The 21318-nt window shown below is 48.1% G+C and overlaps 10 protein-coding genes across 10 annotated transcripts; 7 read left to right on the forward strand and 3 right to left on the reverse strand.

Moving 5' to 3' along the window:
* Positions 1–1210: 1210 nt before the first annotated feature.
* Positions 1211–1709, forward strand: N7466_000246 (ribonuclease III domain-containing protein; the record flags this gene model as incomplete). The annotated part of the gene is made up of 2 exons (XM_057159644.1): positions 1211–1424; positions 1477–1709. 2 exons carry the CDS (start codon positions 1211–1213, stop codon positions 1707–1709), a joined length of 447 nt encoding a protein of 148 aa, XP_057025892.1.
* A 645-nt stretch (positions 1710–2354) lies between these two features.
* N7466_000247 (amine oxidase) lies at positions 2355–4495 on the reverse strand (the record flags this gene model as incomplete). Its single annotated transcript, XM_057159645.1, has 3 exons — positions 2355–3887; positions 3949–4380; positions 4439–4495. The coding sequence occupies 3 exons, from the start codon at positions 4493–4495 to the stop codon at positions 2355–2357; spliced, it is 2022 nt and encodes a 673-aa protein (XP_057025893.1).
* Positions 4496–5554: 1059 nt separating this feature from the next.
* N7466_000248 (sterol desaturase family protein) lies at positions 5555–6650 on the forward strand (the record flags this gene model as incomplete). Its single annotated transcript, XM_057159646.1, has 3 exons — positions 5555–5784; positions 5868–6373; positions 6433–6650. 3 exons carry the CDS (start codon positions 5555–5557, stop codon positions 6648–6650), a joined length of 954 nt encoding a protein of 317 aa, XP_057025894.1.
* A 59-nt stretch (positions 6651–6709) lies between these two features.
* N7466_000249 (uncharacterized protein) lies at positions 6710–8800 on the reverse strand (the record flags this gene model as incomplete). Its single annotated transcript, XM_057159647.1, has 5 exons — positions 6710–7026; positions 7081–7367; positions 7421–8557; positions 8613–8667; positions 8731–8800. 5 exons carry the CDS (start codon positions 8798–8800, stop codon positions 6710–6712), a joined length of 1866 nt encoding a protein of 621 aa, XP_057025895.1.
* A 295-nt stretch (positions 8801–9095) lies between these two features.
* N7466_000250 (uncharacterized protein) lies at positions 9096–11087 on the reverse strand (the record flags this gene model as incomplete). The annotated part of the gene is made up of 2 exons (XM_057159648.1): positions 9096–10178; positions 10230–11087. 2 exons carry the CDS (start codon positions 11085–11087, stop codon positions 9096–9098), a joined length of 1941 nt encoding a protein of 646 aa, XP_057025896.1.
* A 1903-nt stretch (positions 11088–12990) lies between these two features.
* On the forward strand, positions 12991–13263 carry N7466_000251 (serine palmitoyltransferase small subunit family protein; the record flags this gene model as incomplete). Its single annotated transcript, XM_057159649.1, has 1 exon — positions 12991–13263. One exon carries the CDS (start codon positions 12991–12993, stop codon positions 13261–13263), a length of 273 nt encoding a protein of 90 aa, XP_057025897.1.
* A 1125-nt stretch (positions 13264–14388) lies between these two features.
* On the forward strand, positions 14389–16058 carry N7466_000252 (rhomboid family membrane protein; the record flags this gene model as incomplete). Its single annotated transcript, XM_057159650.1, has 3 exons — positions 14389–14860; positions 14917–15941; positions 15996–16058. The coding sequence occupies 3 exons, from the start codon at positions 14389–14391 to the stop codon at positions 16056–16058; spliced, it is 1560 nt and encodes a 519-aa protein (XP_057025898.1).
* A 545-nt stretch (positions 16059–16603) lies between these two features.
* On the forward strand, positions 16604–18360 carry N7466_000253 (uncharacterized protein; the record flags this gene model as incomplete). Its single annotated transcript, XM_057159651.1, has 2 exons — positions 16604–16802; positions 16895–18360. 2 exons carry the CDS (start codon positions 16604–16606, stop codon positions 18358–18360), a joined length of 1665 nt encoding a protein of 554 aa, XP_057025899.1.
* A 464-nt stretch (positions 18361–18824) lies between these two features.
* N7466_000254 (ubiquitin-conjugating enzyme E2) lies at positions 18825–19829 on the forward strand (the record flags this gene model as incomplete). Its single annotated transcript, XM_057159652.1, has 1 exon — positions 18825–19829. One exon carries the CDS (start codon positions 18825–18827, stop codon positions 19827–19829), a length of 1005 nt encoding a protein of 334 aa, XP_057025900.1.
* A 656-nt stretch (positions 19830–20485) lies between these two features.
* Positions 20486–20775, forward strand: N7466_000255 (uncharacterized protein; the record flags this gene model as incomplete). Its single annotated transcript, XM_057159653.1, has 2 exons — positions 20486–20630; positions 20675–20775. 2 exons carry the CDS (start codon positions 20486–20488, stop codon positions 20773–20775), a joined length of 246 nt encoding a protein of 81 aa, XP_057025901.1.
* Positions 20776–21318: the final 543 nt, after the last annotated feature.

Consider the following 21318-nt stretch of genomic DNA (forward strand, 5'->3'; position numbering starts at 1 on the left):
TGCTGATTCTCGTGGATTGCCCAGGTGACAGGGGATGATGGAAAGTGGCGGATTATGTTGATTCCCTTTTCTGTCGACTCGTTGGGGGGCTCACTAAATTTTACAAAACATTCGGTGGTTTTTTTCTTGTGGTTGTGGTGCGGATTCTATGGTTTTTTTGCTTTGGTTGTCATGGATTTTCAGGATTCTTCTTGTCTTCGGGTTCTACTCATTGTTTTAGTTTTTACTTTGGTCATGGTGGTCGATAGGAATACAGCATTTTCTGCCTAACATTGAACTATTTCGTCTTCAACTCGTAGATTGTACTACATATACTTTACATGAAGCACTTGTCCGCGTGGTCCAAATTCGCAAATAGTGTATGTACACTATTAAAGTATGACCTTGACTTGATCCAAAGAATTCGACCTTGGGATTTTATTTTTATAGTTGAACGAGTATCTACAGTAGTATATCAACAAGCTTAGGGTCCATGAAACCTACAAAAGGGAGATGGTCAACTGGTAGCATAATTGGAATCACCTGACTAAGACCGACTCTAGGGCCAATCAGAGACAGATGTCAAAGACTGTTTGGACCCACTTTGAATCTCTCAGCCAATCAGGTGCTGCAAAAAAAAATTACAGGTTCCCAAGTAGTAGAGGGGTAGACGGGAGGACAGTACAAATCCGCTATTTCCAGCATTGCGGAACAACATTTGAACGTTGAAAATGAAATATCGTTCTGCACCTGGGCAGTCGCCAGACGTCGCACCGGATTCTTCCGTCTCGAGAGTCCCGCTGACGCTAAGAAAAAATCGAACTCATCTACCTTTGAAATGAATCATGCTGACTAAATATTCAGAAACGTGGAAGCGTAGGCTCAATTTACGGTCAATTGATATGCCTTGCTGCGAATTCCTCTCTTTTGACGTAAGATGCGCACTTTGCACGATTCTCAGGATCTGTCGGCCAATTAATGCTAAGGATGGCACTGCAAGTTGACGTGGCGAAGCAGCTGGAGTCAGCCTTGCTTTCCAACGCAAGGCTGGATTTGGGAAGCGGGGTGAGACCGTGAGGGTCGTCCGACTCGTGAATGAAGGGATAAGCGCCCAAATTTCCTTAAATACCAATCTCATTTCCTTTCCACACTATTCTTCTACCTATACACATCTTTTCCTTCACAGTATTCTCCATCATTTAAGTTTTTTACAATCTTCTGGCTTCTTACCATGCCCGGGTTTCCGAAAAATAGTTTCGACCCTATCTCCGATCTTGAAGCGATTATACACTACAGTCCACGAGACCCTGATTTGCCCATGCAGTCACTAGAGGCGGCCGGTTCTACAACGCGCCGAGAGGGCAATAAGCGCCTTGCCATTATCGGCGATGCCATTATAAGACTCATTCTCTATGTGCGCGGATATGAGAGCAATGCGTCTACAAGTGAGCCCCCACCCCTTCTTGCCCCTATTTTTGATGCTAATTCAATAAAAAGTGGAAATGACGAATGCCCAGAACACCAAGGCTTGTAATGCCTATCTAGCCCAGCGCGGATTCAGCCTGGGCATCGATTCCTGCATTAGACTGAACCCGTCGGCCCAGGGGGTAATCCCTAGCCGACTAATGGCAACCACCATGGAGGCCATCGTGGGAGCAGTCTATTTAGACAGCGGCAAGGATCTGGCGATCACGGGCGACGTGGTTGTCCTTTTACTCGACTTGGATTAGATCTGATGGACATCCTCGGGTATGTTTTGAACAAAATTCCGATGATGACAATGGTCTTCGCTGACTGATTCTTTTTGATAGGTCGCATCTCCCGAGGGGTATACAGATACCCTTGCGGCGATGGTTGCTGGCACATGCCATGGTAAAGGGGCTTTTCAGCCCTTGACGAGAGGGACACACCGGGTACCATGTGGCCCTCTCGAGAAGGGCTGGAAAGCCTCTTTATATTAGCATCTGGCGGTTACTGTGGCTCTTTAGTATCTTGATACTCCTGTGAGTATACCGGTCATGGCATTTGTCTCAAGCGGAGACCGGCCGGGCAATTTTACGAAAAGACACCCTTTGGTACCTGGGTGTCTTGTCGTGAAATTGCCCGGCCGGTCTTCTCGACATGCAAATACCATGACTGGTATATGTGCACTGGATCCCTGGCTGTTTTTGGTTTTTGGTTTTTGATTCTTGTTTTTTTTCGTTTCTCGGTTGATACATATCATGGATATGCATGGGAGACATCCAACATGTCATTGGTCATTTTATGCTTTACTGTTGTTTGCGCAGATATGCAACGATTCAACATCGTTACTGGCAGTCAGAGTCGAGTTAGCTTCAAATTTAATCTAGTCACTCGTTGAGAATAATTCTCTCCTAGAAATCTTCAACCAAAATACTTTGGTTACTCCTCTGAGAAGAAACAGCAACATCTAGACTGGGATTTCCTGAGAAGAAATTCACAGGCTTCAATCCAACAACCATTTTCTCTGCGGGCATGACCGGCCAATCCTCTATGCGCGGATTATGCGTCGATCCAAAAGTATGCCAAATGACTATATCTTCATTACGCACGCTCGTCTTCGCCCCAACTGAAAGTTCCTCATCCCTCCTCTGTTTGATGACTGAGTTGATTCCCTCGCCACCAAGTGATTGCATAGTGTGGCGCCCAGAGGCATAGAGCTCATCGTCATTGTACCGAGTCACCCATAGAGCATGGCTACCAAATTCCGATCTCTTGGCATGGTATGATTGCGGATGAGCGAGAAGCATCTGGCTATAGCACGGCAGCAACTTGAATCCGACCGGTGTGCCGGTGATTGGATTAACGATTCCTTCATTGATAATCTTGAAGGTCCGATTTTTAGACACGTCTAAATCCAGTCCACCTTCTTCAGTGACGATCTTAGAACTTGTAGTGTAGCCCACTCCAAAGGGGTTATGGATCGATGGATCTCCCATGGGCAAAGCGTGAGACTCTTCAACCTGCAGAGAGTTTTTCGTTCCATCGATGGAAGGATCCATTCGAAGAGAAAACAGGTGTTGGTGATACGGTGCCAAAACACCAGGCGCAACAACGGTTCCATACCCGACGCTATCACCGATATTAATCGGGCTGGTAGATAGGATTCCCGTCGCACGCACTTCATAATGAATAGAGGCGTCCTGGCCGAACTGGAACGCAAATATATACTCGTAGTTGCTGACCGTGATAATAGTCTGCAGAACCAGGATGCGCGAGCGAGTAACAACCGCATTCTGCGTGCGGAAATTGGTGTGTTTCCATAGAATGCCATCATCCTGTTCGTGGCAGCAGATCACATTTGGGAGCTTCACGGGCTCGCCGCTCATGGTGTTGTGCCAGCCGTCAAAGTATTTAATCACACCCAGACAGTCGCACCCAAGACGGAGATTATTCGCGTTGATCCCGGCGCCGTCATTTCCAAGGTCGAAGGCTCCCTTGCGGGGAAATGGGGATCGGGGGTCACCGTATGGTACGAACATCTCCGATAGCGACATTCGGTAGAACAAGCTGCGGTTGTCGTAGCGGATGTCGTGGAGGGTCAGTCCTTCGCGGTAGTTGAATCCCACGCGCATTGTCCACTTCTCCCAGGTGATGAGATTGCCATCGGTTTGGAAAGATGGGCCTTGTGGCTGGACGACGTGATACGGCTTTGTCGATGTGCGAGGGGGTGGCCGCAGATCGGGGTGGTACTCGCTAAGCTCGGGGGAATGAATCTTCTGGTGATCATATGGTCGGGCCTCGTCGGAAACACTGTCATCTTCAGACGAGGGCAAATGGTAGATCTTGGTCACTTGGAGTTGCTCAGATACTTCAGCGCACAGATCCAAGGGATATGCGTAGTAGTTCGCGTCTTGGTTTTCAGAAAGGCGCATGTAGAACCAGCACTGTGGGATTTGTTAGTATGACTAGAACAGCGCATTGCATCAGTCATTGGGGATCGCCTACCATTGTTGTGCGCTCAGTCATGTCACTTATTCCATCCGTGGCATACGCCCAAGGTTCGATAACCACGGTGCTGCCTTCTGGTAGCTTGAGTTTCTGAATCTCGACCTCAATTCTCGGGTCGGCTCTGCAGGCCTTCTCAACTGCCTGCATATATGCGAAGTCAATGTATGGATGTTTCCCAGCCAAGTTCTCTTTCTTCGACACAATGCCTTTCTCGATATTGACAACGAGCTCGACCATTTCATTGCAGCTCGATTGTTTGCTAATTATAACTTGAACACGAGCACTTCGAGCAGGTCGCGTTGTTTGTGGCTGGCCCTGATGCTCCTGCTCCAAGAAAAGGATCATTTCTTTCTTGGGTGGTTCTTGTAGTGTTATAACACGAAAGTTAGGCGATTGCCCAGGGAACTCGCCTCGGACGATGTTTGCAGCCTGCCCTCAGTATCTAATCAGCACTCTTGCAATGGTTCTTGTACGGGATTTTCTTTACCTGGATGATCTCCAGTGGTGTTAGAGGATCAAATGGGTGCGGGATTGGGGTTGACATCTTGAATGTACGTATGATATCCACCGGGATATGTATGCTCAAAGCTGTATTTGACGATAACCGAGATATATTCAAAGAGCTTTCTTGGATAAACTGGAGGGCGATGCAAGAAGAGTTTGCATTGATTTATGCGAGACTTGCGAAGACCAGGATTTTGAAAGATTCTTAAACATTGAAGGCAAGCACTTGAGCCTGTTATCAAAAAGCAAGGATCCGCTAAGGTATAAGAATAGCCGGCAATCGACACTAAAATTGCCCCGCAAATACGCTAACGTTAAGATTAGACGGTTCTTCCCCGCTATGAGACACAAATGGTTCCGGCCTTATCATCATCAAAGCCAAGGCACTGCCTGCCTGGTCAAGTTGCCCCAAGGGGCTTCAATGTTCGGTAATACGGGGAGGCGCTTAGGTAACACTCCTCTCACGATTTCTAGGATGCTGAAGCTTTCCTGTGGTGGCTTCAAATGTTGGAGTTTCCTCTCGTTATTCTCCCTCCGAACATTGAAATATTCTCCTTTCATTCAATCGCTGATTTCATGGCCTACTCACGGATATATCAACGCCATACTTGACTTATTGATACTTTGTTCTCCTTCGAACTTCTGAAAACCAGCAATGTGAGAAGCTGGCAACTGTGTGAGCAATCATGCGACCGAATTTGAGTAATGAAGCCTATCAAACTCGACTTTTTCACTCCAAAAATTCCAAGTGCGCCCGAACTTTGAAGTCCACGGCCAGAATCCGTCGTCTAGAATAAAGGGGTCGATCGAGTTAGCTGACTCGGGCATCCGGATAACCGTCCAGTGGCGTGAAATAAAAGCGGGTTTTTACTCCTTATCAACTCATGTAGGGATTCCCCGCTGGTAGGTCATTCCCGGGGTGGGTTGATGATTTGGTAGGGAATCACCGTAAAGTGGGCCCATGTAGGTATTCCCCATGGTATCCTCAGGTAGGGAATACCCGTAGCCACACCCTTATAAAACCCCAATTCTTTTGCTTTTCTAGAAAAATCATGTTCCTGCATATCGTGCAAGAAAGTCCAAACCCAAAATTGTCAAAATGGATATCATCCTAGATATCCTCGACACCTTCGTCTTCGACCGGTGCTATGCTTCCCTCCTACCGGATCCATCGTTCGGCAACAATTCCTCCACCTGGGACTTTAAAACACCGGTCAATCAACATGTCGGTGTATATTATCCATTGCAAGCATCCGAATTGGCCTACGCAAGTCTCTGGAAACGAGACTATGTCCTCAGACAGGGCGTGTCGTTTTTCCTAATTGCATTGTAAGCAAGCCTCTCTAAAACTAGTTATCCATCTCTCTCTCTCTCCCTTCTACCTATCCCGTACTAACCCACTATCTATATAGAATATTCGCCTGGCTACTATACCTCGCCGGCAGCTTCATCCTCTACCACACAATGTTCGACAAAAGAATGCTCCAACACCCGCGCTTCCTCCCCAATCAAATCTCCCAAGAAATCGCCCAAGGCATGTCCTCCATCCCCGTGATATCCCTCCTCACAGCGCCCTTCTTCGTCGCCGAGATAAGAGGTTTCTCAAAATTGTACGATTTCAGCTCCGAGTCCCCCTTCTGGGGCTACACGCTGCTGCAGTACCCGCTTTTCATCCTGTTCACTGATTCCGGGATCTACTGGATTCATCGCGGCTTGCATCACCCGCTGGTGTACCGGTGGCTGCATAAGCCGCATCATAAGTGGGTGGTGCCGACGCCGTATGCTAGTTATGCGTTTCACCCGTTGGATGGGTGGGCGCAGAGCTTGCCGTATCATGTTTTCCCGCTTCTGTTTCCGCTGCAGAAGTGTGCTTATCTGGGACTGTTTGTGTTTGTTACGTTGTGGACTGTTTTGATTCGTGAGTTCTTCTTCTTGGGATCCTTGTCGTTCCGAATATGGCTAATTTTGTGCTTTTAGATGATGCCGAGTACTTGTCTACTTCTAAGATTATTAATGGTGCGGCGTGTCATACCATGCATCATTTGCACTTCAATTATAACTATGGGCAGTACATTACCTTATGGGATCGTATTGGAGGGACATACCGTATCCCCGAGGAGGATGCTTTCAAAATGAAGCAGAATGAAGAAGACAAGGCTACAAAGGCCGCAAAAGCTTTGAAGAAAGATATGTGAAGGAAAAGAATATAGTTTTGGTCTGTATATAGCATGTATCATTAATCATTAATAATATCTCAATTTCGTTGGACTCTGCTGGCTCCGCTCAAGTGCTGCATGAAATCGTTGAGATTGGCTAGCTCATCGGTAGCCGTGGGGTTAAGATATGCAAGGCCAGCCTCAGGCTGGTTGGCGATATCCAACGTAGCCGTGAGCAGCCACCACAACTCCTCGGCATGTTTGGGGTAGCCGAGATGAAGAAATTGCTTCTGGTTCAGGGAATCCATCACTGAGTCCCATATCCTTTTCCAATTCTTGGCTCCGCGACTTATTGTGTTAATTGGAAGGAATTTTAAAAGCCCTGTCCTGGTTTGAAAGGCCAGAGAGCTCATGGCTATAAGGATTAAATTAGTTCAGGGCGCCTTGCTTTTGTGGTCAAGCGACATACCATATATGAGAATTAAAAGATTTTCTGCGGACAACGAATGGCTCCATGGAATTGGGGTTTCGGAATCGGGAGTTTCCAAAAGTTGTGTGACTACATCTTTCAAAGGGGGTATGGGATATTCGGTTGATCTTTCAGATGCAATCTGGGCAAATGCTGCGGCGTCTTCGGCTTCCCATAGTTCGGCACACCATGGCAAATGACAATCCATTTCAAATATTGATAATGCCGGGTGGTTTTTGAAACATACTGTAAGAAAGCCATCTGCTAGAAAGACCCAGCACGCAATTCTGTCTCACATAAGCAAATATCCGGGAAAGAAAAGTGAAGCAAATCGACATACCGTATGCACACCTCCTCGGCGACAAGAGCTCTCCATGTCCAATCGTCATGAGCATTAGGTGCCGTGCGCCGCTTGAGTTGGAAAATCCCCAGTGACCGGATAGTAGAAACTAAGCACGGGTGCCGCATGATACGAATGCGACGCCTCGTCTGCATGTCATCGCGCCCGAATTGGAGCATTTCCATGATAAGAGCTGCTTGCACCAGTTGGACTGTAGGCGATATATTCATAGGATCATTTGACGACGGAGTCGTCGTCAGGTTCAAAATGTGTCGAAAAATATACTCCTCTGCTACATCCAATATCCAAGGAGATAAAGAAGCACCATCCAAGGGCGTTGTGTATGTTGCGCCTGACAAAAATATAGCGAGCAGAAGCGGACTTGATATGCTTCCAGGATCAAAGGTCGGGAAATGAATAATGGGTAGGTGCCAGTGCAGCGACTGGAAAAAGGCTGAGATAAAAATGGAAATATTAGATACTCCAAACAACGCTGTGAGTTTCATCATATCAAGTATTTCCGGATCTTCTGCGCCAGCAGATGTCATGGATTTCGAGGTTTCGACTAGCTCCGTTACCAACTCCGTTAGTTGAGTGGAAAGCTTGGAAGGAAAGAGTGCGTCGGACGGGCATTGAGAAATGAGGGAGTCTTCCATAGCAGACGAAAGAAGGAATGGGAAGTCTGATTCCCTTAAATCCTCGGGAAATGCTGCTAGTGGATCAGATGGGACAAGCGCATCTTCAAGATGAGAATAGATCGAGTCGAGATTCCTGCGAACGGAAAACTTGGCAGTTTCCCCTATCGCAAGTCTGTCCTTTTTAACGGCCGGGTTGGCAAAGTGTCGAAGAAAGAAAAAAGGATTGGTGTGAACAGGACCACCCCGAGGGGTTGCTATAGACAATGTCGCTGGCAGCTTTAGTAAGCGGGCGCCGACGGCGAGTGCTGAAGATGGGACTCCAAAGGTACATTGCCGACCGATAGCATCGCAGCGGGAGCAGGGCGACTTTCTATCGCATGCCGCTTTTGCTGAGAAACATTCGTCGCATGACTGTCTTTTCCTTCCGGGCTTTGCCGCAGGGGGAAGAGGTTGATCATGCTTCTTTGCACATGTCTTGCTATGTCTTCGAGTGACCTCTCTATGGGCAGGTTAGTAGCAGGAACAAAGTCGTAAACGCATATGATTGTTCATACGGTTTCAAAAATGATTTTTTGCAAAACGGACAGCTTGAAGCAGGCTGCTGCATATCTAATCATCTGTCAGTTTGGGGGATGCTCAATAGTCAGTCAAGACAACGAGATGGGGACTCACGAGTAGCCTCATGACGATGCAGATGTGTTTTCCTCTGATATGATTTATCGCATTGTGTACACTTGAACATGATGTGTTAATAATTAGGCCTCTACATCAGAACCATTGCTTTGGAGCCAGCTCAATTGATGTCTGATCAATGATTATTGATGCGATGCAGCTCGGGATCTCTCAAAGCCGAAGGCCCGCCGTAGATAGCGCTAGGCCCAGTTAGGTAATTCCGTCGGACCAGTCACTACTAGTACTAACTACTATGGAATGTAGATATTGGACAACTTTGAATGGCCCGATTGGAGGAATCAATGTGGTATGTATGTAAAAAGTAATATTCACGGAGTAAATCAAGAAGGCCATTTCACCTATTTCTAGTTCCAGACTTCAGTCTCTTGACGAACTCCTACTGCCTTGGCCTCCTCTGCTTCAGAGTACTTTGTCAAATCAGCATCATCTGTCCCATAAGCCTCATTAATTGCATCTTCAATCTGATCAAGCGTCAGACCAATCAGGCCTACAGACCGAGCTAAACCAGCCTGGGCCATCTCTTCTCCAACAGCTGATTCAACAATTCCATCGCCGCCATTGGCAGTAAGATCTGCCTCAAATGTGCGGAACAGGAGCCGGAGAGGGGCAAGAACCTCACTGCGGAAGGAAAGAATGGTCTTTTCTAGATGAAGTTGGTCTCTCAGGGGAGAAGAGAGAACCAAGAAGTAAAAACTGAGTGCGGAGTGGAGAGCTGGTCCATCAGTCTGGGTAAGACTGATCCAGCCGTCAATGAGCTTCGAAGAGGTAGCGGTCCTGACCGTCTGGAAGAGAAGTGGGAAAAGTGACCAGAAGTAGATCGGGTCGTGGAAGACTGTGCTAGAGGAGGTGGCCCCAATAGTCTCATCCTTCAGCCATGAGACAGCGCTGTCCCGAGCGGACTGAAGGCGATTATCTCCCAGAATTGTTCGGATGAGCTTGAACCTCGCAATTTCAGATGGGTAGCTGTGTACTATGGTTGCCGGGATCTGGCGCACAATACCATACTCCTTGTTGGATGTGCAGCCCGTTAATGTGATAACGAAGTTTTTGAACTCGGTGTCGCTGGATGGTGTTGGAATCGGATCTTGCAAGGCGCAGACAGTCAATGCCAGGAGTGAGTCGATAAGAGCTTGCGGTTGTCCATAAGAAACTTCGTCCAAGCTCGCGGTATCTCCCAAGAAATTTTTGTAAACCAAAGCTAGGTCAGGGAAGATTGGTATACTTGGTACAGGTTGACCAGATCTGAACAAAGTTGCTCCTGCAGCGCGAGCTGCAAGAAGCAAGAGTGAGCCGTGGCGCTCCAGTGAAATTTCATTTGCGGAGGTTGGCGGTTCCTCGAAATCCAGAGGCTGGGGCTGGTCATCGGGAGATCTAGAGATGATGGATATGAGATCTGCGGATTCGATTCCAACGTCTCGCGACAAGGCCTAAAGGGTCAGTTTATTCATTTTTGAATACCTTGGCGGGACTTTACGTACCACTATCTTTCCCATGATCATATCACGTTCCTTCAACTCTTTGGTGTTGGCATATGCATCCGACTGGGACTGTTCGGGTAATTTCAACGCCGGAAGGAAATGCTCCTGCATTCGGACCGTCCAGGAAATTCCTGGATCCATTGGACTCGAGTGACTCAACAGATAAACTTTGAGCACTTCCATTAGACCAAATTGAATGAATTTTTCAACCAGGATAGCCTCATTGGCTAGAGCCGGGTCCGCCTCTGCTTCCGGGTCTGGGGCAGAAGAGATTGAGTTCACGCGCAGAACAGTCGACTGGCTGTTAGATCGTGGAGGCGGGGCTGGCCGTTTGTTCGGAGAAAGGTCGCGCAGGAATTCGAGGAAGGCTAAGGTTGTCTCGTCGCTCGGCATGGACGTGTAGGCTTCCAGGGCCGCTTGAAGTGAGGTCGCAATGAAACGGCTCGGTGATTTGGTTTGAATGCGGGTATGAAGCTCTGACAGCATTGCCAACAGGCAATTGAATTGAAGAGTATGTTTGGGTAAAGGCTTGTCTTCAGATCCGTCATCTGTGAGGTTCTCGTCGTCGTCGTCCGGTTGCAGTTGCATCAGGGCCTCGGACACCCGCAAAATAACCTCTCGAGGATTTCCTAATCTTGCTACATCATGGAGGCAGTCTGTTGATGCTGGCAGCATGGGAAGAAGCAACTTGATCAAGTCCCAACCGATGTTGGTAGTAAGTTTCTCATCCTGCAAGAGCCGGTGCAGCAAGGGCAGGCGCTTGGGTGTGAGTTGATATTCAAGGAGAGTCAGGTAGGTCAGATAATCTGTAGCTGGAGGCAGAGCCTTAACGAGCGGATTTTCAGCGTCGGCGTCCATGGTGTGGATATTGTAATACGTTACAGTTGAGTTGTTGAGGCTCAGAGGGGGACGTCCCGCGCGGGGAAGAAAGATACAGAAAGTGACATCACATCACTGACTCAGCCACCGGTGGCGTGTGGCTTGCCTTGCTGTGTTTCAAATTAGAAGACAAGAAATCAAGGAATCTTGTTAAAATTTGAAGCGATGTAATTTTGTTTGAATGATTTGAAAAGGGCAAGTTTTATTCTTCAAGAAAATTGAGTAGTCAATAATGCCAAGTAAAAATGCATCGCATTTTTGTAACGGTTGTAGATCTACTAACTGCGTCATCGGACTTATACTTGTACCTGGTTGTTAAGGCACCAGGTACCAGGAACCAAATCTTATGTAATTGGACATCAGATGACTTTACTAGTGTTAGAACTATGCATTGGAAACCTTAGAACAAAAATGATTATAATGAATTCCACATTCTCCACTTGCGGTCCCCCGTCGCGAGTTCCAATATCTAGGTTTACGAAATACCAACCCGTTTTTTTCATTTTTCAGATTGAGACAACTCTGATATCGGATCTCAATGCAACAATGGCATCGTTAGACCGACTTCCGTATGAGCTCCTTTCCAGTATCAATGGATACGTGGTGGACTGGGTTGGCCTTGAAACGAATTGAGCTCTCTGGTTCAGACCATCGGTATCTTGATGTTGTGGATGTTACGGGCCTCTTCTATGGTAAGAAGACCCTAAAGTATTTGAATGACTTAACTAACCTCGATACAAGATCCGACCAAGTTTCAAACTGAACAGGACCATGCCATTATCCGGAAATTGATAAGGATCATACGACTGCACAGATAAGCATACCATTATCCTATAAGTGAATACCTTTTAGATGATCATAGAAGAGTTATAGGACTTACACACATCATGAGCACAGTTGGCAATGCCCCACCCGGCGGATATTATCCTGTCTTTGTATGTGCATATAAACAAACACTTAATATACATACATCACTTTTGGGTAATTCTTGGTGGAACGCAGACTGCTAGTACATTGTTTCCCCTCTTTACTGATACTTGGGTACTTATTATACACCCATCCCAAGTACCAAGTATACATATAGTATGTAGTAGGGCAATTCAAGGTTGGATACCCCTAGCCCTTGAGGGCGACTAGTAGGTACTACCTAGTACTTACTACTAACTTCCAAGTATCTAAAGACATGCCTGGAAATTGAACTGCGCGGCGATTTCTACTTATGATATAGAACTTTGAATAACATTGAACCAAGTTGTCTCATTGTCATTGAATTCAACGTCTCTTTTTGAATACATAGTATGATGTACCTCTGGCTATTATTGGGTTGGTTGAGATGAAATCCATGTTGGATTTTCCGTTTTGAACTTGCACCTGCCTTCCTCCCGAGGTCGATTTCGAACTTGCTTCCACGTTCGATCTCTTTTTCACTCTCATTTATTGCTCTCACTCTGCTTTCTTTTTCATCTATCCCGTTCTCTCTTATGTATACATTTGTTGTCATTCCCCCGGTGCGTGTACCCGAGTACAAATGAGCCCGCTGTTCTCTACCTCATTCTTTCATGGCCTTGTTCACTTGCATAACCCCCTTTAGACACGTCGCGAATGTTACGATTTGATGCAGGCTTATTTCACCTGGGTCTTTAAGCTTGATCCCTCGGTGGCATGATCAATCGAAGTATCCCAGTTCCACAAGCAAAGACGGAGTAACAAAGAGGAACATACATCCTCAACTTGACAACTCTCCACTGGAACTTCTGGGATCAGGAAAGATCATCACAATACCAATCCATACGATGGTCGAATTTTAATCTTTTTGGAAACCATTGTGGCTCTCGTACTTGAACAGTGGGCAATCTCGTTCATGAACAAACGCTCAACCGCAATGCAGAAACAGCACCGCATCTCGCTGCAGTGCTTGATCGACCTTCTCCAGCTTGAGTACTACCGATACGAGGTCACCTATGGCCTTTATGTGCTGACGCCAGGTGAAAAGTGGGTTGCCAACATCATTGTGATAATCTTCTTGGCACTGTTGATATGGGCACTGGCTTTTTATTTCCCGTCGATACTATACCACAAGCTCGGTCGGCTTGTGTGGCTGTTCACTGGTCACAGTGATGAGAAAGTCAGGGCGGTATTGGGAATACTCGACTAACCTGGGAAATGAATCTCTCGTCTCGATCTGTTGCCTCGCCAAAGCGCCTCATGCATGGCCTCGCGACAAGCCCTTGCTCACAGGGGGGTATTTTATCCTCGTATACAGATGGCGCTCGTTTGTCTCACTCGGGCTTGTGTACATTATGTCTTCGATGAAGGATTTCACACCCTGTCCTTTTTTGAGTGCCTATTATTACCCAGCATTCGCTTACATGTTATGGACTCCTCTCCCCTTCCTTGCCTTTTTCTTTCCGCCCTTTCCGTATCCTTTCAATTTGGCCATTTTACGATTGCTTTATTTGTCCCCTTGGGAAGACATGCGCATCCGAGCTTGGTCTTTTCCTCCAGATGTCTCCTGGGTGAAAGTACAGTATACCACTTCTTTTTGCTTGAAGGCCCTCGCCCTACACAACTTATACCCCTCATGACGCACAGCCTTATTTTTAGCGGGGATCGACAATACTTAGACAGTGGACACTAAAAATCCACGCTCAATTTTTTTTCCTGTCCTTAATTTTTTCTTCCCAGGGTCCAGAATCCACATTAACAATTCAAAATTAAGATTGAGGGAATTCTACTCCGTACTAAGAATTCCATGTTATCTTGTTCCTATGAATCCCTTCACTCCATGGATGATTCCCCATAAGTAGTCGTCATTCGTGGGCTGTGATCGAGGCTTGCATAGCGCCTACTTAGTAGGGCGGCTCAGATTGCGTGCGTAATGGTACAAGACATTTTAGAAGATTATGTTTGAAGAAAGCTAGAGCCCGTTGCCAAGGGAAGGAAGAAAAATACAATAATGGGTCTCCACAGCAAATAAGATCATGTGTTAGTGCCAAGCGCATCTGCGGCGATACCGAGATGACGATACGCGCGGCTGTGTTGATCGCCCAAAAATAACTTTGGTCTTAATGTGACTGCCTTCTCTTTCTTTCAAACATTTCATAACTTCAAGTTGTCTCTTTTGTCTTTGGGTGATTGAATTCCCCAACTCTCCTTTTACCGCCCTTTCACTTCCAGGGCTCTCGATCGCTTACTTCGATTTCCTCACTTTTATTGATCACCGCCACGACATCTACCAGGGTCCCCGATCGCTCCAGCCCGCCCCGGCAATTAGCCCACCATGGCAGCCAACGAATACTACCACTCCAATATCCCCAGCCCACCGAGCTATGAGCAGGCCAATCCAGGACACATCGGGCAAGCGGTTTCTAATACCCCCGGCTACGGCTATGCCGCCCCCAACTTGTCTAACCACGACGATCCTTCCGCCCCTTATCACAACCGCGAGAGTCAACAATCCTTTGCCTCGGACAATGTCGCATACCAAACAGCAGGCCGAGCCGGAGAAGGAGATCACTACGCAGAGAACATTCCACTGAAATCCCAGGCCCAGTACGGCAATAACCCTGAATGGATGCATCAACAAACTCAATACCCGCCGCAATCACCAGGGGCCCTGGAGGACTCCCGGAGGGGACAGGGCAGACGGAAAAAGCAGGGCTTCTTCAGTTTTAATAAGAAACCTGCCTGGGTGACCTGGGCCCTTACACTCGCTCAAATCATTGTTTTTATTGTGGAGCTAGTCAAGTCTGGTGAGTAATGGTGGCTTCTTTGGAGCTCGGTTCAATCGCTAATCTGCCTCTTTTAGCTGAGTTAACTGGCTCGCCCATTGAAACCAAACCTTCATTTAACCCGATGATCGGCCCTTCTTCTTACGTTCAAATCTGGATGGGCGCCCGCTACGATCCTTGTATGAAAAACATCCCGGGGATTCAAAACGCCAATGAAACGATCTACTTCCCGTGTCCGAACGCCACGACAGATGCATCCGAATGCACACTCTCTGAAGCTTGTGGATATGGCGGAGTCCCCAACAACCATGCTTACGGCACTCTTGATGAGACACCCGCCCCGAACCAGTGGTGGCGCTTCATCGTTCCCATGTTCATCCACGCTGGATTCCTTCATATCGGATGTAACCTGCTGGTACAAATGACTATGGGTGCAGAAATGGAGCGTATGATTGGAGTCTGGAGGTATACACTTATCTATTTTGCCAGTGGTATCTTTGGGTTTGTACTGGGTGGAAACTATGCCGCACAGTTAGAGGCTAGTGACGGCTGCTCGGGTGCTCTGTTTGGCATTCTCGCTCTCCAGCTGCTTGACTTGCTGTACGACTGGCCCAACCGCCCATCTCCCTGGGTGGAGCTCCTGATCATGGTTCTAGGTGTGGCCATATCATTTGTTCTTGGCCTTCTTCCTGGTCTCGACAACTTCTCCCACATTGGCGGTTTTACTATGGGCCTTGCTCTGGGCTTGACTATTTTGCGGTCCCCGAATGCTCTCCGCGAGCGTATTGGCCTTGCGCGCCAGCCGTATGTTGCCATGTCTGGCGGGGCTGGCACAGAAGCCACGGAGGGCAGAAAGACCACCTCATTTGCGGACTTCTTCAAAAACAAGGGCAAGATGGTCGCACCCAGTAATGAAGCCAATGCTGGAGAACCAAAGGGACCATTGGCCTTCTTCACGGGTCGAAAGCCCCTGTGGTGGGCTTGGTGGCTTGTTCGCGCTGGCGCTCTCGTTGGTGTGCTGGTTGGATTTATTCTGCTTATTATCGATTTCTACAAATACCCCTCTTCGAACTGCTCGTGGTGCTACCGCTTGAGCTGTCTGGTATGTGATTCCGTTGCCGAATTGTTTGAATGTTTGCTAATGATGTTTCCACAGCCCGTCCATGGTTGGTGCAAGGAGGGCACTCTCCAGCTTACAAGCACATCCGGTAGCTCTTAGATCTCTTGACTTTTTCCAAATATCCCAATAGGCGTTCACTTTTGTATTTCCCAGAAAGATATGGGAATTGTAAATAAAGGAAACTTATAAAATCTAAAGATCCATGATGAATTACATAGATCACATTTCTGTTTCACGTTGCATGTCCTCATGCGGACGCGCCAGTCAGGATGTCAACTGTATCAGCATTGACAATAGTCATTACCCCTTGTCATTACCTCCCTTTTAATTACCTACTTTTACCTATGCCACGATGAAATTGTTCATTCCTAAAGAATTAACTTTGTCTACTCAACCTAAAACTATTTCAGGTACAAGTGGCTGGAGTCCAACGTGGCTGAGTCAGAAATGCTTACGCAGTCCATTTGTACTAAGCCCCAGGCATCCGGCGCATCCCAACTTCAGGCTTGAGGCACATCCAACCTACAGGTCCGAGTCCTTCACTCGACCATGCAGGTCTGTCCTTAACCTTGGATTAGAAGCCACTCTATCGACACAAATGCACCCTCCTTTCCCTTAGCGTCCGCGCCGATCCAGCACTACTCATGGCTACCTTAGCCTCGTCTCCCCCGACTTCGCCTTCATGGCCGAAACGACGATCAAGAGCTTGGATGCTCCGATGTGAAAGATACTGCTGTGCGGCTGCTAGCTGTTTTCCGCTTGCTTTTGTCTATGGTATCACAACCTGGGCGGTGTATGTGGAAGCCAGTCTCGGGTTCAAAGAATCGCAGAGTAAATGGATTGGTATGGCCCGACCAACAACTCTTTCAGACATACTAGTAGACATATTGTCTAGATTGATTTGAGATGAAAGCTAATGATTTCGCGACCTTCAGGCCTACCCAGTACCTTCCTCGGCCTTTTCTTGTACATCGCTCTCAACGCTTCATATACCATTGCCGTTTTCACCGATCCCGGATCTCCGTTGTCTACACGCAGAGGCAATGATCGACACAATTATAGCGCGTTGCCAATCACCGAATCCGAGTACCCTGAATTCACGTCGTATACGGTCAACTCTACGGGCGGGTCGCGATACTGCAAGAAATGTCAGTGCCCCAAACCAGACCGCGCGCATCACTGCTCAACATGCAAGCGCTGCGTGCTTAAGATGGATCACCACTGCCCATGGCTAGCAACCTGCGTTGGTTTACACAACTACAAGGCTTTCCTCCTTTTCCTGATCTATACCTCTCTATTCTGTTGGGTTTGTTTCGGAGTCGCGGGTACATGGACTTGGCAGGAAGTCCTCAATGACACCGTGTATATGGATAACTTCCTGCCGGTCAACGTGGTCCTGCTAGCCATTCTCGGTGGAATAATCGGCCTAGTTCTGAGTGGATTCACCGCATGGCATATCAGTCTCGCAGTGCGCGGGACAACAACCATTGAATGCCTTGAGAAGACGCGATACGTCTCGCCGCTACGCAAAGCGCTCGACCGACAGCGATTCGACACCGAGTCCGGACTTAACGGCTCGAACGGTGACCCGTCCCAGGAGAGTCTCGCCCACCGACTTCAAGGATACGGGAACCAGATCATCGATGCACATGCCAATGCCATTCCAGGCGTGACCCGTGCCGAAGAAGGCGAAGAGCGTCTCTCACCCGCACCCTATGGCCCCGGCCAGGGTCCAAGCTTCCAGGGTCCAAACTTCAATAACCCCAACAACCTCACTCCAGCCCAACAGGCCTTGTCCCGCTCCTACGCAGATATGGAACGTCAACGTGAACACGACCGGTATCAAAACTACCTCAACGAAGAGGACTCCGAGAAGACGCCCAGCGCATTCGACCACGGCTGGCGCCGGAACCTCGCACACCTCTTCGGTGACCGCCCCCTCCTCTGGCCCATTCCCATCAGCACAACCACAGGTGACGGCTGGCGCTGGGAACCAAGTCCTCGTTTCCTCGAAGCACGTGAACGCCTCCGTCTCCGCCGTGAACAGGAGGCGCACGACGAACAGCAGTATCGGAGGGATCTGTACCAGCGGAATATGGATAACAGCCATGCCTGGATTGGCGGAGCTAGCGCGGGCGCTGGCAACGGTACCGGCGCCGGTACAAGTGTTTCCCCAGCTCAGCCCAGCTGGATCGCCAATCGAAACCGACAAGAGACGCACGATCGCCCACCAACTAGTGTGTCCATGCAGACTCTTGCGCCCGCATCCCCTCGACCTCGGCCGGGCGATAGCGACTACGAGGACGAGCCCGATATCGAGAGCAACGGATTGTTGGATCCAGAGGCTGCGGCTCGTCCTGTGCGTGCGCGAGATACGGATGAGTGGCGCGACTGGGAATGATCTCCTTCTCGCTATCTTGCTTATGAAAAGGAATCGATTTCCCATGATTTATACTTGGCTGGACTGCATAAATTTGGCGTTTCAGCGACAATGTGAACGTGGAAGCCAATATTTTGAATGGCATTTTTCATGTATTACTATCAAATATAATACAGAGGTTCTTGTACATGACTGGAATATACTGCATGCTCTTATTGATGGATGAGAGGCTACTTTTTTCTCTCTCAAGATAGACATCATCATTCATAGTTATTTCTATTCTCTCAGTCAGATAGTACTAGTAATGTTCACTGGTAGGGATATGTCTGGCCTGTAATCACATGACCCCCATAGTCATGGAAAAGATCTCCAACTCAATCTAATCAACGATCACTATCATCTTATCCTTATCCCACCTCCGCAACACCCAAACATCTCCAACTCACCAACTCCAAACCCAAAGAAACCAAGAAAAAAAAGAGACAATGACCAGCCCCTCCACGAAACGTCTTCTCAAAGAATCAACAGACCTCCACAAGAACCCAAGTCCCTACTTCACTGCCGCCCCAATAAGCGACACCAACCTTCACGATTGGCACTTCACCCTCGCCGGTCCCCCCACCCCAACCCCGTACGCCGGCGGCCTCTACCATGGCCGCATAACTTTCCCCTCAACCTACCCGCTCCGCCCCCCATCTTTCCGCTTCCTAACCCCATCCGGCCGCTTCGAGGTCAACCGCGAAATCTGTCTTAGTATCTCCGGTCACCATGAGGAAACGTGGCAGCCAGCCTGGGGCGTGAGGACAGCGCTGCTAGCCATCCGGTCGGAGATCATGGGTGGTGAGAGTAAGGGGCAGGTTGGCGGGGTGGAGGGGAGTACAGAGCTGAGGAAGGAGTATGCGAAAGTGAGCTTGCAGTGGGCTTGTCGGGAGTGTGGGGTTAGTAATGGGGAGGCTATGAAGGATTGGTGGACTGTTTGTGTGGAGAGGGGTGTTGAGGTCGACGTTGAGGGGTTCGAGGGTAATGCTACGGCTTCTTCTGCAGATGGGGTGGGACAGCAGGCTGGTACTGCTGATGCGAGTGAGGAGGTTTCCGAGAAGGAGCAGGTTGAGCCTGTTTTATCGACATCGACAACGAATACCGATGCGCCATCGCAAACGCCACTGCAAACGGAGCCTGAGACCCAAACACGACCACAACCACAACAACTTAAACAAGCGCCAACGCCAACGCCAACCGTGTCGCAATCTACCGCGCAGGCTCAACCATCACAATTAACACAAGATGGTGCGTCTTCATCGACGGGATTGAGTCAGCCATCGACTTCGCAAACGACTGCCCTTCAGCCTCGGCCTGTACGTGCCGCTGCAGGTATCACACATTCATCCGAACCCGCGAACAGCCCATGGCTAGACAGGGCTATTGTGGTCGTTGTGTTTGCTTTGATCATCTTGATTCTACGCCAGACATTGGATGTTGATGACCTGTAACCCCAACTAATGTTTGGCCGGATCTGCATTTTTATTCGATTTTTCCACATTTATACAGTTTTAGCTTGGCGTTTACGGGGCCGGGAGGGCAAATTGGTGTTTACTAGATTGTATATGGTTATCTTTGTCTTCATTCTCAAATTGTTGCGGTCAGAATTGCTATGTGCCTATCTAAGCAATTGGACAATCAATCTACTCAACATGAAGATCTGCATGCTTATATCAAGCCCTTGCCAGGCTAGGGAACCTTGACGTACAGGTTATCCTATCTTGGTAATAGCAGGGACTCAGCCTTGTTCACCGCCTACTTCAAAAGGGCAAGTAGATCATCTCCGTATTTCGGGTTCCAAACGCCAAGACAATGTGGAGTCAAGATCTAATATCTATAGATCATGAAACATCCTTGAGGTTACATGTCTCTATTTAGGGAATATCTACAAGACAGAGAGGCAAAATGGCCAGATTGACAATCCTGGACACTGAGCTACACTGGCCTGAACAATCCAACATCAAAGAGCATAAATAGCTACCAACATCCCCGAGAATCAAACATCATCCATCAACTCAGTCAACAATCAACCAGCCCAATCCACAACCTTGAAACCACTCCAGACTCCCAGTCTTCAAATCAAACATTTAAACCAAAATCCACCAAAATGCAGTTCACCACCATCATCATCGCTACCCTGGCCGCCGTTGCCGCCGCCTCTCCCTTCCCCGATGCTTTCGAGAAGCGCACCTGTGTCGGCAGTGAGTTCCACCATGCAAAGAATGAAGATGACATGGATCCATATATGCATAGTGAGAAATAAGATTCGCTGACTCTTGTGCTCCATTACTTCCAGACTACAAGGTTGCTTGCCAGCCCAGCGGCCCTTCCTGCTGCGATGGATGGCAGTGTGTTGGCGCCACTGAGTGGAACGACGGTGTCTGCATTCCTAACTAAATGCACCTGCATTTGCACCCCGCATTGGATTGGTTCGCGTGCATGAATGAGGGCTTCGGAGCGGGCTTCGAAGCGAGTACTTGAGGGTTTCGGTCTACGGGTACTAGGTAGCTGAGGGTTTAGTGTTTTTCTTTTTCTGGGTTTATAGATCGATTCTGTTTTTGAAGATTACTTTGAGTTTGAATGTTATATTATATGATTGTTTTCAAATCATTCAAATGTTTACATATGTGGCAGATGTTACGTTCTACCAGAAGTATTAAATCGGCAATGTTCGGAAAATTCCGGTAGTCAAACCTTCACTGCCATTCTAAGCAGCCCATGAATGTCCACGGGTTGGAGCCCTGGAGGGTGATATGGTGGAAATGATGACATCGGCGGGACTCAAGTGCTGAGTAAATAGGTAGGTAGGTATGTATGAAATCAATTGATATGTTCGGGTTTTGACCCCTCTAGCTACTAGTACATTACGGTAAAAATCCAGTAAAAGCAATCAAGGACGACCTTCTTCTTTTTCTCTATGATGCCGTTCCCTTTCCATTT

This window comes from Penicillium verhagenii, assembly GCF_028828195.1.
Source record: "Penicillium verhagenii strain IBT 33310 chromosome Unknown utg000002l_segment0_segment0, whole genome shotgun sequence".
Lineage (NCBI taxonomy): Eukaryota > Fungi > Ascomycota > Eurotiomycetes > Eurotiales > Aspergillaceae > Penicillium > Penicillium verhagenii.